This window comes from Anser cygnoides, chromosome 38 (genome assembly GCF_040182565.1).
Source record: "Anser cygnoides isolate HZ-2024a breed goose chromosome 38, Taihu_goose_T2T_genome, whole genome shotgun sequence".
In the NCBI taxonomy this organism is placed as follows: Eukaryota; Metazoa; Chordata; class Aves; order Anseriformes; family Anatidae; genus Anser; species Anser cygnoides.
The window spans coordinates 170,738-185,747 of NC_089910.1; the positions used below are offsets into that span (position 1 = coordinate 170,738).

A 15,010-nucleotide genomic window follows, 5' to 3' on the forward strand; every position below is an offset into this window, starting at 1 on the left:
AGGGGTGGGATTTGGTTATCCTTGTGGGTCCTTTCCATGTCAGGATATTCTATGAATCTGTGCCTCTATGAACCTCTGAGTGCAATTGTCCTGCACCACAAAGTGTTGCCAGCACAGGTCAAATGAGACCAGCTTTGCCTATCCTCTCTGAAGGACACTGCACTGAAGGCACCATCCCCTTGTGTCTGAGGATCCACAAGGTTTCACTTGAAATGCCCAGGATTTATGCCTTAGAAAAAGTCCTCAGGAGTGGGGTGAGCAGCTAGACAGAAAACAAAAAAATAAATCCTCACAGCCCTGCTCTGCATTTGGGTGAATTATGAGTAACAATATGGAAAAGTTCTTTATTATCAGGTGATTGAATCTGAGATTACCCTATGTTCCTCTTTACCTCTGGCTGTGCAGGAATGATTCCTGCATTGCCCACAGCAGAATCCCTGCTCCCAGGAACACCCTCAGGCAGCATCAAGCAGAGCACATGGAAGGGACCTGCTAAATATCTGCCTGAAAGGGGAAAATTGTTTTCAGGAGGGTTATATGAGAAATGGAACAAGTTTTTCTCAGGTATGTCTTCTTCTTTATTAAAGCTTTTTGTTTGTTTGTTTGTTTGTTCGTTTGTTTGTTTTTCAGGTATGTTGACTTTATTAATGTTTTTTCCTCCTTCGGAAGGACCCCATGCCCAACATCAGCTCAGTGAGCGAGTTCCTCCTCCTGCCATTCGCAGACACGCGCGAGCTGCAGCTCCTGCACTTCGGGCTCTTCCTGGGCATCTACCTGGCTGCCCTCCTGGGCAACGGCCTCATCCTCACAGCCGTTGCCTGCGACCACCGCCTCCGCACCCCCATGTACTTCTTCCTCCTCAATCTCACCCTCCTCGACCTGGGCACTATTACCACCACTGTCCCCAAAGCCATGGCCAATTCCCTCTGGGACAACAGGGCCATCTCCTATGAAGGATGTGCTGCCCAGGTCTTCTTTTTATTCTTCTTACTTGGAACAGAGTTTTCCCTCCTCACTGTCATGGCCTACGACCGCTACGTTGCCATCTGCAAGCCCCTGCACTGCGGGAGCCTCCTGGGCAGCAGAGCTTGTGCCCAGATGGCAGCAGCTGCCTGGGGCAGTGGCTTTCTTGATGCTGTCCTGCACACGGCCAATACATTTTCCCTCCCCCTCTGCCAAGGCAATGCAGTGGACCAGTTCTTCTGTGAAATCCCCCAGATCCTCAAGCTCACTTGTTCACATGCCTACCTCAGGGAAGTTGGACTACTCGTCTTTAGTCTTTCTTTAACATTTGGTTGTTTTGTTTTCATTGTGGTGTCCTATGTGCAGATCTTCAAGGCAGTGTTGAGGATGCCCTCTGAGCATGGCCGGCACAAAGCCTTTTCCATGTGCCTCCCTCACCTGGCCGTGGTCTCCCTCTTTGTGAGCACTGGCTTGTTTGCCTACCTGAAGCCACCCTCTATCTCCTCCCCATCCATGGACCTGCTGGTGTCATTTCTGTACTCGGTGGTGCCTCCAGCAGTGAACCCCCTCATCTATAGCATGAGGAACCAGGAACTGAAGAATGCAGTAAGGAAACTATTTGCATACATGCTTCTTCAGCATTGGTAATATGCCCAACATGTTAACAGTAGTAACAGGGTTTCTCACAAAAAGTTTAGGAAAATATTTTGAAATTGTCTTTATTATTACTTTTTCAAACATGTGATAGTATTATTTTTATTTAAAGAAGTTTCTTCTTATCCTCCTACCTGTTGATTTTTGTTTTGACCCAGTTGTCTGTGGTACTTTAAGAACCAATCTTCCTGTGCAGAGAAAGTCAATAAAGAAGCCATGAGAGATTCACTGGTCTCAGGGCCTGTCTCTTCCCATCTCCTCTGCAGCAGGGGGAGCAACTCCAGCATGGAGGAGGGGCTCAGGGCCAAGAGCCCAGCTGCCACATTAGAAGAAGGTGGCCTTTGGGGCTGCCTCTCACTACTCGGTGGGGCAGTCTGCAGCTTCACTGACCTCCATTTCCTATGGTATGGCTAGCCCCAGTCTGGGGGCTGCTGGGGAGCCCCAGAGCCTCCCTTGTCCCAGCAGCTGCGGTGCCTTGCGAGGGGCTGGGGTTGTGGTGGCCGTGCCCAGAGCCCTGCAGCAGCCTGCAGTGGGCACTGCCCTGGGGCCAGCCCAGCCTGGGCTGCTGGGCTGGTCTGGGCTGGGCTGTGTTGGGGAGAGGTCCGGGAGGTGGGGAGAGGTGGGCAGGGGTTGGGCTGGGCTGGGCAGTGCCTGGCAGAGGGCAACAGCAGCTTCAGGGAGTGGTGGGAGCATGCAGGGGAGGGCTCCCAGCAGGGCTTGGTGCTGCAGAGCCAGGGCTGGGGAAGGGGAGAGGAGGCCGCTCTGGGCCCTTGCTGGCCTGGGCAGAGCAGGAAGGGGGCCCAGGGCATTCGTCCCCTCACCGCAGCCTGTCAGGACCTGCAAGGCGGTCATGGAGTGTCCAGGGCCAGGCTCTGCCCCATGGCCACGAGCCCTGCCTGCCCTCCTCCTGCCACGCTCTGTGGCTGCAGCAGAGGGGACCCCCAGCCAGCCCTTGCATGGGGCTCTGCCAAGCACGTCGCCCCAGCCCTCTCCAGCACCCTCCTTGCTGCTCTCTGATGCACGCCAGGACCTCCCAGTGCGTGCTGGCCAGCACATCTGCTGAGGCCCAGTGCGGCTGCTGCAGGGGCAGGGAGCTCAGCAGCGCCTTTGCAGCCCCCAGCCCTGAGCCTGCCTCTCCCCTTGCCCTCGGCCCTGGCCTTGTCTCTGCTGGCAGGAGTGCTCTTGGCATGTGCTTCCTGGCCTCCCCTCACCTGCGCACAGCTGCTGCCCACTCAGGCTGCTGGCACAAATGTGTGCTCACAAAGAGCACCACCCCTTGGGCTGCTTCTCCTGGCCTCCCCCACCCCACTGCCTTGACTCCTTGTCTCTGCTGGGCCCCACCTTCCACACCCACATGTGTCCCTTGGCTGTCAGCTCCATCTCCCCTGCCCCACAGGATGACAAAGATGGGGTGGGACGTATTACCGTTATGTGTGGAAGTGTTTTTGTAATCCGCGTTGGTGATGGCACAAAAAGACAGTTCCTTCACCAGTGACCTACAGACTTCTTCAGGTGAATTTTCAGGATCTATATTCATCACAGGAGAAGAAATACTGGTGGTCACCTGTACTTGTATTGTCATCGCTTTGTCCATCATGGTGTACTCCCTCATCTTCCAGGTACTTCCACCCATCTCGAATAAACAATCCCTGTTGAATGTCCCCTTTCCAGCTGCCTGTCTGGACCTATGCACTTCCCATGGTTCTCCTGGTTTGCCCTCCCCTTACTCTGATCATTCAGACCGCTCTCACTGACCCAGTTGCTGCTTTGAGCTTCATTGAGTTCAAGCTTGCCCATCTATTTGCAGTCTGCCTAATTGTTTCTGTAGCAAGCTCCTCATCATTTATCATTGAATTAGGATCATACGGAATAATACTTATCTTAATACTTATAATTTCCTATCAATCAGGATAAAAAGCTTAATTCACAGTCATCCTTTGGGGAAGGTAAACCTCACTGGAGACATTCCAGATGAGGAGCTTGCTTTACTATTTGGAAAATTGCTGCATGTTTTCCTGTTGTTTGTTTTAAAATAAGGAAAAACCCTTCTGTGGCTGTGTGCAGCCGGGTCTCTAAGGAAAGCAGGTGGGAGCTGGTGCAAAGGGGCTGTAACATCCAGCTGCAGACTTCAGTGCAGAAGTCTGGTGTAAGGAAAAGTGATGCGAGTGCCATGTGGCCAATGAGAGAAATGTCAGGGTTGGGGTGGAGAGGAGCAAGGTTGTCCATGCACTGTCAGACCTCAAGAGTCTGCTTTTCCTCCCTATGGACATCTCCATAGGAGAAGCCCTGGATTAATATCAATTGAAGAAAGATGCTCAAAGCTGAAATGCAACAAAATTCACCTTTTAAAACGAGAAAAGATTTTTATGAGGTGTTTTTTGAAGTCTTCCTCCTTAACTACACCATGAAAGCTCTCCAATTAGCTGTCCAAGTCCTGAAGACTTGAATAAAACTATGGAAGACATATGGTTCCTTAAGTGTTTCTGCATTGTAATGAATTCCATGGTGGATTTTGGTGCTCAGCCTGTGAACCTGAGGTACTGAGAGGAGAATGATGCAACTGCTTGAGAAAGTAAAGTCAGAAGGAAAAGTTGAAGTGACTTTGAGTATTAATGGACCCCACTGAGGGCCATTACCAAGAGATTCTCCTCAGGGACTTGTTAGGGCAGAAAATTGGAGGCCATGCTTACAGATAGGCAAAGCACCGTGCTGAGAAAACTCTGGGTTTGTGGTGGTGAAGTAAAAGGGCCAGGTCCTGACTCCAGCCACTGGGAGGGAAGTTCCTGCACCCCCATGTCTGGCTCAGGGCTCTTGCTGGGGGTCTGTGGGATGTGGTGGGCAGTGTGATGCCACGAGAAGAACAGCGGTATGACACCTCCCTGCCTCTGCACAGGGTCTCAAGAAAGCAATGACCCCCCTTGCAATGACTATATCTCATCTCCTCAGAAGCTCTATCCAAGGGGACAAAAATGTCAGGGCTGCTGGGGCCTTCCCTTCTTGCCAGCACCCACCTCTTTGTCCTCTCCAGACTTTCCTATGCTGCCCCACACTTTGCCCTATTTCCTTGAAGGCTGCAGACACTCATCTCTGTTCACCACCTTGCTCTCAGCCTGGCATTTCCGTGTTTTCACCGATGTCTTGTCAACCCTCACCAGCTGTTCCTTGAAACACAAAGCCATGTTCTGATCACAGACGCTCTTTGGGTGACCTCTAGCACCACAGCACAACCCTTTGAGGGACATTCCTTCTTTATGACCAGTGCCAACCTTCCAAGGTGCACTTTCTGGCCGTTTTTTTCTCTCCTGCTCTTTCCTACTACCAAAGAAAGCTCCATCAGGGTGGAAACCACTCCTGAAATATGCATCCCAACCCATCGGCCTTCTTGCCGCCTGTCAGCCAACCAGACAGAAGTCACCTCACCAGCATCTTCCAAATCATGGTCCTGCTGCTGGCCTTGCAGCTTCTTGCGTAGACACAACCAAGCCTTGTGCCACCTGCTGTCCACTCAGTACTCGAGCAGAAGGGACAGTACGACCCATATTCAGGCCTTCTTTCTGTATGAGTCCTCCTGGGCATGTAGGCAGAGGGGATCCCACAGTCAGCATGCCAACCAGGTGCCTTCTGCTGGACTTGCACAACCACTGGCAGATGTCAGCTGAAAAGTACAGATCCTAGGTGAAAGTGTGACCTGTCAGCTACTTCAGACAGAAGTGACCTCACAGTCCCTTTCAGTGACACGTTCCTGCTGCTGCCCTATCAACTGCAGAGACAGAAGTGACCTCACAGTCCCTTCCACAGTCACATTCTTCCTGCTGGGGCAGGAGATCGTGAGGCAGAGCTGAGCTCATCAGAGCATTCCCACCCATCTCCTCCTTGTGGCCTACAAGCTGCTCAGATCCATGGCCCCTCACATTCACATTTGAATGCACCGCAATCTCACAATTCCTGCCCTCCCCCAGTGGAACAAGAACCTAAAGTTAAGGGTTAGGAAAAGGGTTAAAGGTGAGAAGGTTAATGCACAGGAAGACAGGCTTTGGATGATAGTTGTTCATGTATGGCATTAGGGACTACGGCGAACCTTTCTGGGTGAGAGATTAAGCAGATGTTTCATGGGAGGGTTTGGTGTTCTGCTTGGGGTGTCAGGTCTGTGGTTAGGGTATGGGCAAGCTCTTTGGCTGAGGGTTTTGTTTAGGTCTGCTGGAAGACTAAGGTTAAATAGAGCATTTCAATGCTAGTGTTAAGGGCAGGGATCAGGGTGAGCAAGAGAGTAAAGGTAACGGAGAGGGGTTATGGACTAATTTTGACTTCAAGGGATATTGTGGTCAAAAGTTAGAGCAGTGGATTCCTGTCAGGGTGTGGAGTGGCATTTAGATTTAGGTATTAATGTTACAGGTTAAAATAGGGTAAGGGTCTCACAGGACTACTTTAAGTCAGCTTTATGGTGGGATCAACATTACCTGAATGTTCTTACCTCTCCAAAATCGTTAGCTTCTGCTGTCCAAGCTCCTCTTTCCTCCCCCAAATCTCACATCTCTCCTGGCCAGGCTCTTCTTTTTTCCCCATATCAATCATCTACTTAGGGGCAGCTTTCTGATGGCTTTCATGAACTCAGAGTATGTGTCTCACCTCTGTTGGCTCCTCTGTTCCTGAGAAAGAAGCAGCTCCTAAGCCAGCATGGAGAAGGACACAAAGGCTGTCGGAGCACCCTGCACAATGTGCCCAGCAGCTCTGCAACACCACAAAAGTGCGCTTCCTGCCTACATGTTTTGGTTCCAGAATGGCTCCTATGGACCCAGGGTAACTTTTGCATGGCCTCATGAAGGCTTTGTGTTCCCCAGTCATCTGGGAGGCAGTGGCCCCCTCTGTGTAGAAAACTGAAATCAGCCCTGAAGAATGAATGAGGCAAAAGCTGAAACCTGTGACATGACAACACCCGTTCAAGACCTCTTCCTCAATGGGGCCTACCAGGTACTAAGGAAGAGAGGATCTCACAAACTATGTGCAAAGCAGGTGCATCTGCTGGCCTGTCATGGAGACCAGCAGATGTGAGCCTAAAGGCATAGATCCCAGCCAGGAGTCCAGGGATGACCTGTCAGCTACTTCAGAAAGAGGTCAACTCACAGGCTGTTTAACAGCCATTCGCTTCCTCCTGGCCTTAGAGCTTCTGAGGCACCACTGCCCTCCTAATACCATACCTACAAAACACCCCCTTCTTGGGCCAGAGTCTGCCCAGACAGAAGTGAGCTGGTTGTGATCCTTCAAGCCCATGGCACTGCTGCTGGACTCACAGCCTCTCGGACACACAGCAGCCAATTCTGGGCCAGTCCTGTGAGGTGCTAGGCCAGGAGGGACCTTGCATGCAATGTTCCAGCCCCGTGCCTGTTTGTGGTCTCTCAGCTCCTTGTGCACAGTGAAGATCATGCTCACGTCCAGAAGCCATGTGCCTGAAGCTGGCCTAGAAGACACTCAGGGGAAGCGCCCTCCCAGCCCCAGCCCCAGCCCCAGCCGGCGGTGCTGCTCTGCAGAGCGAGGGGGCTGTGGTGCCCGGGGCACAGGGGCACTCTGCAGGGCCGTACTGGGCAGGCTGGGAGGCAGACCCAGCTCATGGGGTCACTGCCATTGCCCCACGGCTGCAAGGAATCACTCGCCAGACTCCTTTGCTGGGGCTGCTGCGTGCCATGGGGCTGCAGAGCTCTTCTCTGCCTGCTCACACCAGATTGAGCACTTGAGCTCTGGTCAGTCCACCTTGGACAGGCTCACGCTCTGCGGTTGTGCGGTTGTCTCCCAGGCTCTTATTGCCCCTGCAGATCACCTGGGCTCTCCTGGAAGCTCCTGGCTCCCTCCAGGAAAAAACAATACAAAACAAAACAAAGCAAAACAAAACAAAAAACCCTCATCTGCCATCAGCGCCATCATGTTCTGTGGAGCCCAATAGTCTAGGAATTAGAACTATTCATCAGCTGCATGGCCACTAGTAACTAACAGGGAACTTGTGAACCAGCCCCAGATCCCCAAACTCCATTCTGGGACTCTGCTGTCACCACCCCGAGCCCATCTGGAAAGCAGCAAAGTACAGAGCCTCTTTGGAGTCTCTTCCTTGGGCTTGTTCTTGACAGCAACTTTGCAGGAAGGCCTCAGCCTTCAGGCAGTGCCCGGAGGAGATCCCCTCTTAGGAGGGAAGTGCTGCAGCAAGTGGAGGCCAGCTGTGCCACTGCCGTGCCCACTGCCTGTCCCTGCCTGCAGTCCCAGCACAGCCCCACAGCAGCACTGGCACCAAGCTACAGGAGCAGCCGGGCCTGACCCCACCAGCATGGCTCAGCAGGAGAGGGCGGCAGTGGCAAGAGAGCAGCTCTGCAGGCACCAAGCGCTGCTGTTCCCTGGCCGTGCTGTTGGGATGGGGCTCTTTTCCTTAGCACCCCTCCACACAGGAACTGCCCCTGCAGATCCAGACCAGGTCTCAGAGGAAGGACGTCAAACAAAGAAGGCAGTGCAGGCTCCTTTCTTTTGTTTATATTCACAGAGAGCCTGGCTCGTTGAGTGCAGAGTCTTTGAACTATGCTGAACGAGTAGATACTGAAATGGAAATGGGAAGAATAATACAATTTTAATGTGAAAAATTAGCCAAATTAAAAATTAGGAAAGGTTGTAATAAACATACACACACACACGGCCACACAGAATATTGACCATTCCTGTAATAATTGACATTATCACAGAACCACAGAATCACAGAATGCTCTATGTTGGAAGAGACCTCCAAGATCACCTAGTCCAACCTATAACCTAACACTAACAAGTCCTACACTAAACCATATCACTAAGCTCTACATCTGAATGACTTTTAAATACCTCCAGGGATGGTGACTCAACCACTTCCCTGGGCAGCCCATTGTAATGCCTAACAACCCCTTCAGTAAAGAAGTTTTTCCTAACATCCAACCTAAACCTCCCCTGGCGCAATTTTAGCCCATTCCCCCTTATCCGAGAAGACTTGTTCTCCCGAACCCTCAACAGCTTCATTGCCCTTCTCTGGACTCGCTCGAGCACCTTGATGTCCCTCTTGTAGTGAGGGGCCTAAAACTGAACACAGTACTCGAGGGGCGGCCTCACCAGAGCCGAGTACAGAGGGACAATCACTTCCCTAGTCCTGCTGGCCACACTGTTTCTGATACAAGCCAGGACGCTGTTGGCCTTCTTGGCCACCTGAGCACACTGCTGGCTCATATTCAGTCGACTATCAACCAATACTCCCAGGTCCTTCTCTGCCAGGCAGCTTTCCAACCACTCATCTCCCAGCCTGTAGCTTGGGGTTGTTGTGCGCCAAGTGCAAGACCCAGAACTTGGCCTTGTTGAACTTCACGCAGTTGGCCTCAGCCCATTGGTCCAGCCTATGCAGATCCTCCTGCAGAACCTTCCTACCCTCAAGCAGATCGACACACACACCTAACTTGGTGTCATCCGCAAACTTACTGAGGGTGCACTCAATCCCCTCACCCAGATCATCGATAAAGATATTAAAGAGAACTGGCCCTAATACTGAGCCCTGGAGGACTCCATTAGTGACCGGCCTCCAACTGCTGGTCACTAGTGGAGTCCTTCATTCACCACAACACTTTGGGGCCAGCTACCCAGCCAGTTTCTAACCCAACGAAGCGTACACCAGTCCAAGCCTTGAGCAACAAATTTCTTCAAGAGAATGCTGTGGGAAACGGTGTCAAAAGCCTTACTGAAATCAAGGTAGACCACATCCACAGCCTTTTCCTCATCCAATAAGCGCGTAACTTGGTCATAGAAGGAAATCAGGTATATTAAGCAGGACCTGCCTTTCATAAACCCATGCTGACTGGGCCTGATCGCCTGGTTGCCCTGCAAGTGCCGCCTGATGATACCCTAGATAACCTGTTCCATGAGCTTCTCTGGTACTCAAGTCAAACTAAGAGGCCTATAGTTTCCCAGGTCCACCCTCCAGCCCTTCTTGTAGATTGGCATCACATTTGCTAGCCGCCAGTTGACTGGGACCTCCCCTGATAGCCAGGACTGCCGATAAATGATGGAAAGTGGCTTGCTCAGCTCTTCTGCCAATTCTCTCAGTACCCTTGGGTGGCTTCCATCCATCCCCACAGATTTGCATACATGTAAGTGCCGAAGTAGGTCGCCTCGTGGTTCATGAGGGCCACATTCTGCTCCCCATCCCCTTCCACCAGCTCAGGGGGCTGGGTAGCCAGAGAACAACTGCTCTTTCTCCTAAAGACTGAGGCAAAGAAGACATTAAACACCTCAGCCTTCTCCTCATCTCTTGTCACTAAGTTTCCCACCGCATCCTGTCAAGGATGGAGATTCTCCTTAGTCCTCCTTTCTGTGTTTATGTATTATCCACGCCAGGTCGTCTTTGGGCACATGGGGACAGACTGCTCCTGAGCCATTAAGGTTTCCTTCTTGAAGAGTGCCCAGCCTTTCTAGACTCCTCTGCCCTTCAGAACTGCCTCCCAAGGTGCCAGCCAGTGTCCTGAACAATGCAAAGTCTGCCCTCCAGAAGTCCAAGACAGCACTTTTACTGATCCCCCTCCTGACTTCTCCAAGAATAGAAAACCCTACCATTTCGTGGTCACTCTGCCCAAGACAGCTCCCACCCACCACATCTCCCACCAGTCCTTCTCTGTTTGTGAACAGAAAGTCTAGCTGGGCACCGTCCCGGTAGGTTCACTAACCAGCTTTGTCACGAAGCTATTTCCATGCTCTCCAGGAACCTCCTAGACTGCTTCCGCTGAGCTGTATTGTATTTCCAGCAGATAGCGGGAAGTTGAAGTCCCCCATGAGAACAAGTGCTGGCGATTGCGTGACTTCTGCCAGCTGCTTGTAGAACTCCTCATCAGTCTCCTCATCCTGTTTTGGCGGTCTATAAGAGACCCCCACCAGGATGCTTGCCTTGCTGGCCTTCTCTCTGATCTTAACCCATAGGGACTCAACCTTATCATTCCCAGACTCGAGTTCCACAACCACAAAGCACTCTCTAATACAGAGAACCAAACCACCACCCCTTCTGCGCTGCCTGTCCCTTCTGAAGAGCCTATAGCCAGTCATTGCAGCACTCCAGTCATGGGAGTGGTCCCACCATGTTTCAGTGATGGCAACCAGGTCATACCTTGCCTTTTATTTCTTTGCTATTGGACACTGGCTACAGCTATATTATATTGGACATGCATCAATAAAATCTCTGTTTATGACCCAGAGAAATCTGACACCACAAATGCCACTCAAATGTCACTCTGACACCTCCAATGTCACCAGGGGTCCGCATCTGAACAGCTCCCTCCTGGCCTCTGTCTCCATTCAATGTGCTGGGAGCTGAGACCTGCAGCAGACATGCAGATGTCTGGTTTGTGCACACACAAACCAAGTAAAGCAGAATCCCAACACCTGTGGGCTTCTGTGAGGCATGGGAGAGGCAGTTAAGCCCCCTTCTAGCCTCTGGACTGCAAATAAAGGAAGAGATGCCTTGGATGACTCAGATGAAACCCTTTCCTCTGCAGGGGGAGGGAGATCCCTCCCTGTCCTTGCCTGGGTGTTCTGCCTAAAACCAGGACATAGAAAGTGATTCTTGGACATCATACCTCTTCTGAAATGAAAAAGGACAGTGTTCCCTGTCCAGTGGAGGGTAGCAACATAAATGGTTACTTCAGTGTGTTTCAAAGTTGATTCCCCCAGAGGCCCAGGGACTTGTCAAGAGCTCCTTGTGCTGCTGAGCTGGGCCAGGCTCCTGGGCCCAAGGGGAGCTCCTGGCAAGCGGACAGTGCTGCAGAGAGACAGCTCTGCCCAGGAGCAGCTCCTCTGCACAGCGCAGCAGGGCTGGGGGCACTGCCTGCAGGGGACAAGGGCGGCTGAGAGAAGGGAGGGAGATGTTAAAGGCAGTGTGGAGGGGGGCTGCTGAGAGCTCACTGCGGGAGAAATCTTCCCAGCCCTGAACAGGGTAAGTGCCTGTGTGAGGGCAGGCAGATGCAGTATCCTACAGGTTCTTTTACAGCTGCCACTTCCCATGGCTGGTAGGACATGTCACAGTGTCTGTCCTGGCTTCTCTAGTGTAGAGGATGGGGATGATTCCTGCATCAATGATTATCTGCCAAAGCTGTCAGAGGGACAGGACATGAGCGTTCCTTCTAGAGGGGTCTGGCTGCAGTTTGTGCAGCCAGGGTGCAGGCAGGGGTGTCCAGGGCTGTGGTGCAGAGCAGGGTCCCTGCTGTGCCCCAGGGGCTGTGTGCCGGGGCAGGGCCTCTGCCGCCTGCCAGGCTCAGCACTCAGCCTGCCCAGGGAGCTGCCCAGGGCACTGCGGGGAGAAGCTGTGGGAGGAAGGAGCATCACTCCCCCCACTCCCCATCCTCTCCCTGCCTTCCCTCCATCCCGCAGGGCACTGCAGTGTCCTTCTGCTGCCTAGAGATGGCTGCCTGGGGCAGGTTGCTTCCAGCTCCACTGTACCCCCAGAACATGTCAGAGTGGACTCCACAAGAGAAATGTCAGAGCAAGGGATTCTTGAAGAGAAGCATTTTGTGCTTTGAGATTTCTCCTCTTGCTTTGCTGGGTGGCAGATGACGAAGGGAATTTATTTCTCCATCTTGATGAAGACACTGAGTCTCCAGATCTTGTTATCATTTATTAGGTTAGAGCTGCTCCTTAGACTCTGAACTTGGGGAGTTGTCCCTGAAAAGTGCCCTGGGACAGGAGGTGTGTGCAGGGCAGAGCTGAGCACACAGCGGGTGGGACAGGGTCTGTGAGCAATGGCAGGGAGGAGATGTGGGGACAGGGAAGCAGCTGGCAGCAGGGACAGCTCCAGGCAGCAGAGACGTGGTCAGGGTGGGAGAGGGAGCTGCTACCTGAAACACCAAGGGAGGGGGGATTCAGGCACTCCCTGCCAGGCCAGCAGTGCAGGCAGCTTCTCTGCAGCAACACCCTGCTCTCCTCTGACACCCAGCACAGCCTCTGCCCTCAGGGGCTTTAGGGCATGAGCCACCTCCTCCTCAGCTGGACCTCCAGAAGAGGAGAGGAGCCTGTGTCCTGCAAGGTGATACACAACAATGAGGCTAAGAATACCTGCCTTGCAGTGTCACCTCCATAGGTGGCATGCAAGCTTGGTAAGTTCAAGGCTCCACTGTGTGCCCATCTTCCTTTCTCTGTGTCAGTGGGTTGGAGCACTGTGGTATTCTTTCTTATTTCTCCACCTGTGTGTGGCTCTCCTACTCTGTCTGGTATGCAGGTGGGTGTAATCTTCTGTTCTGACAGACACTGCTTTCATCCCCATACCCCTTCAAGGGTGTCTTCATGGGAACAAGATTCCCAAGGTCCATTTTAAGTCAGGCACGCTGTCGAATGAGTTGAGTGAGCTGGAGAATGAGCTGACTCATTCAACTCAGGGAACGGTGATTTCCTGTGATTCCTCTGAGACAAGGAGTGGGTTTTTCTCAGAGAAATCTCTCTAACATATATCTGTCTTTTCCTCCATGGAGAGTCAAATATGTGAAGAGGCTGCAAATGTGCAACAGCACCTTCCCCAATGAGTTCCTCCTCCTGCCATTCACAGATACACGCGAGCTGCAGCTCCTGCACTTTGGGCTCTTCCTGGGCATCCACCTGGCTGCCCTCCTGGGCAACAGCCTCATCCTCACAGCCATAGCCTGCGACCACCGCCTCCACACCCCCATGTACTTCTTCCTCCTCAACCTCGCCCTCCTCGACCTGGGCACTATTACCACCACTGTCCCCAAAGCCATGGCCAATTCCCTGTGGGACACCAGGGCCATTTCCTTCATTGGCTGTGTTACTCAGGTCTTTATGTTTGTCACATTTGTCACAGCAGAGTTTTATCTTCTCACCATCATGGCTTATGACCGCTATGTTGCCATCTGCAAACCCCTGCACTATTGGACAATAATGACCAGCAGAACTTGTGTCAACATGGCAGCAGCTACCTGGGCCAGTACTTTTCTCTATGCTGTGCTGCACACTTCCAATACCTTTTCCCTCCCCCTCTGCCAAGGCAATGCCCTGGACCAGTTCTTTTGTGAAATTCCCCAGATCCTCAAGCTCTCCTGCTCTGATGCCTACCTCAGAGAAGTTGCATTCCTGGTCTTCTGCTTTTGTTCAGGTACTGTATGTTTTGCTTTTCTGTTGCTGTCCTATGTGCAGCTCTTCAGGGCAGTGCTGAGGATGCCCTCACAGCAGGGACAAAACAAAGCCTTTTCCACATGCCTCCCTCACCTGGCTGTTGTCTCCCTATTCATCAGCAATATCATGTTTGCCTATCTGAAGCCCCTCTCCATGTCCTCCTCATCCCTTGACCTTTTGCTCGCAGTTCTCTACTCAGTGGTGCCTCCAACACTCAACCCCCTCATCTACAGCATGAGGAACAAGGAGCTCAAGGATGCTGGTAGTAAACTGATTTGGGGGATGTTTTTCAGGACTCGTAAAGTCTTTTTCACTCTCCAGAAGTGAAAATTGTGCATCCCATTCCAACACATTTTTTGCTTCTTTGTTTGTTTTTATCAGTATTAATAAAATTGCTTTTTCCTTATTGTCATTTTGACTGCTTTTGCTTCTTGCATTCCCACATAAATCTTTGGATTCCTCCCACTGCAATGAATGAGTGAAACCGCTCCGTCTCATATAAATGCTTTATACATGTACAAGTAACTGTGAGTCAGTGAAGACTCTCGCAACACCTTTGTAATAAACAGGATAACTTGTGTGCACTGCCTGAAAGCTGGAATTTCCTACCCAAGCCAGCGCCAAGAATAGGCCCAAAGAACTGCTCCCCACAAATGTCTGTCCCTGTTTTGGTTCAGAAGGGAATGGCTCATTGTTGCACTGTGACCTGTCAGAGACCAAGGGCTAGATTTAAGACTCACCCATGGGTGTCTGCTGACAGCAAAGACAGCAAATGGTCACTGCATTACATAGCCAGGGCTGTTCCCACATGTGACCCGTAGATGATGTCCTTCAGGAGAGGAATCTGGAGCTACCTGCAGAGCCCAGGGTACTTCCAGGGGTAGCAGAGCCTGGCTTGGGCAATGACCGCAGCCCCTCTGAAAGTGAGCGACCTCTCACTGTGGGCTCAGCCACAGGGAAAGAACTAAAGCCAGGTATTCGCAGTGAACCTGTGACTCTGCAGTCTCGGAGAAGAAAGTCTCTGAGCCCAGCCCTGAGCTCTACAACATCGAAACACTCTCTAATATGAAGAGCCACACCACTGCCCCTCTGTTGTTGCCTGTCCCTTCTGAAGAGCTTATAGCCATCCTTTGCCGCACTCCAGGAAAGATCATACACAGAGAAAATGAGGCGGTGATTGGTGACAGCCAACATGTCTTCACTAAGGGCATATTATGCCTGACAAATCTGATGGTCTTCT

The 15,010-nt window shown here is 51.9% G+C and overlaps 1 protein-coding gene across 1 annotated transcript; it reads left to right on the forward strand.

Moving 5' to 3' along the window:
• Window positions 1-843: 843 nt before the first annotated feature.
• Window positions 844-3,112, forward strand: LOC136788501 (olfactory receptor 14A16-like). Its single transcript, XM_066987055.1, has 2 exons — window positions 844-1,569; window positions 3,014-3,112. Exons 1-2 carry the CDS (start codon window positions 844-846, stop codon window positions 3,110-3,112), a joined length of 825 nt encoding a protein of 274 aa, XP_066843156.1.
• Window positions 3,113-15,010: the final 11,898 nt, after the last annotated feature.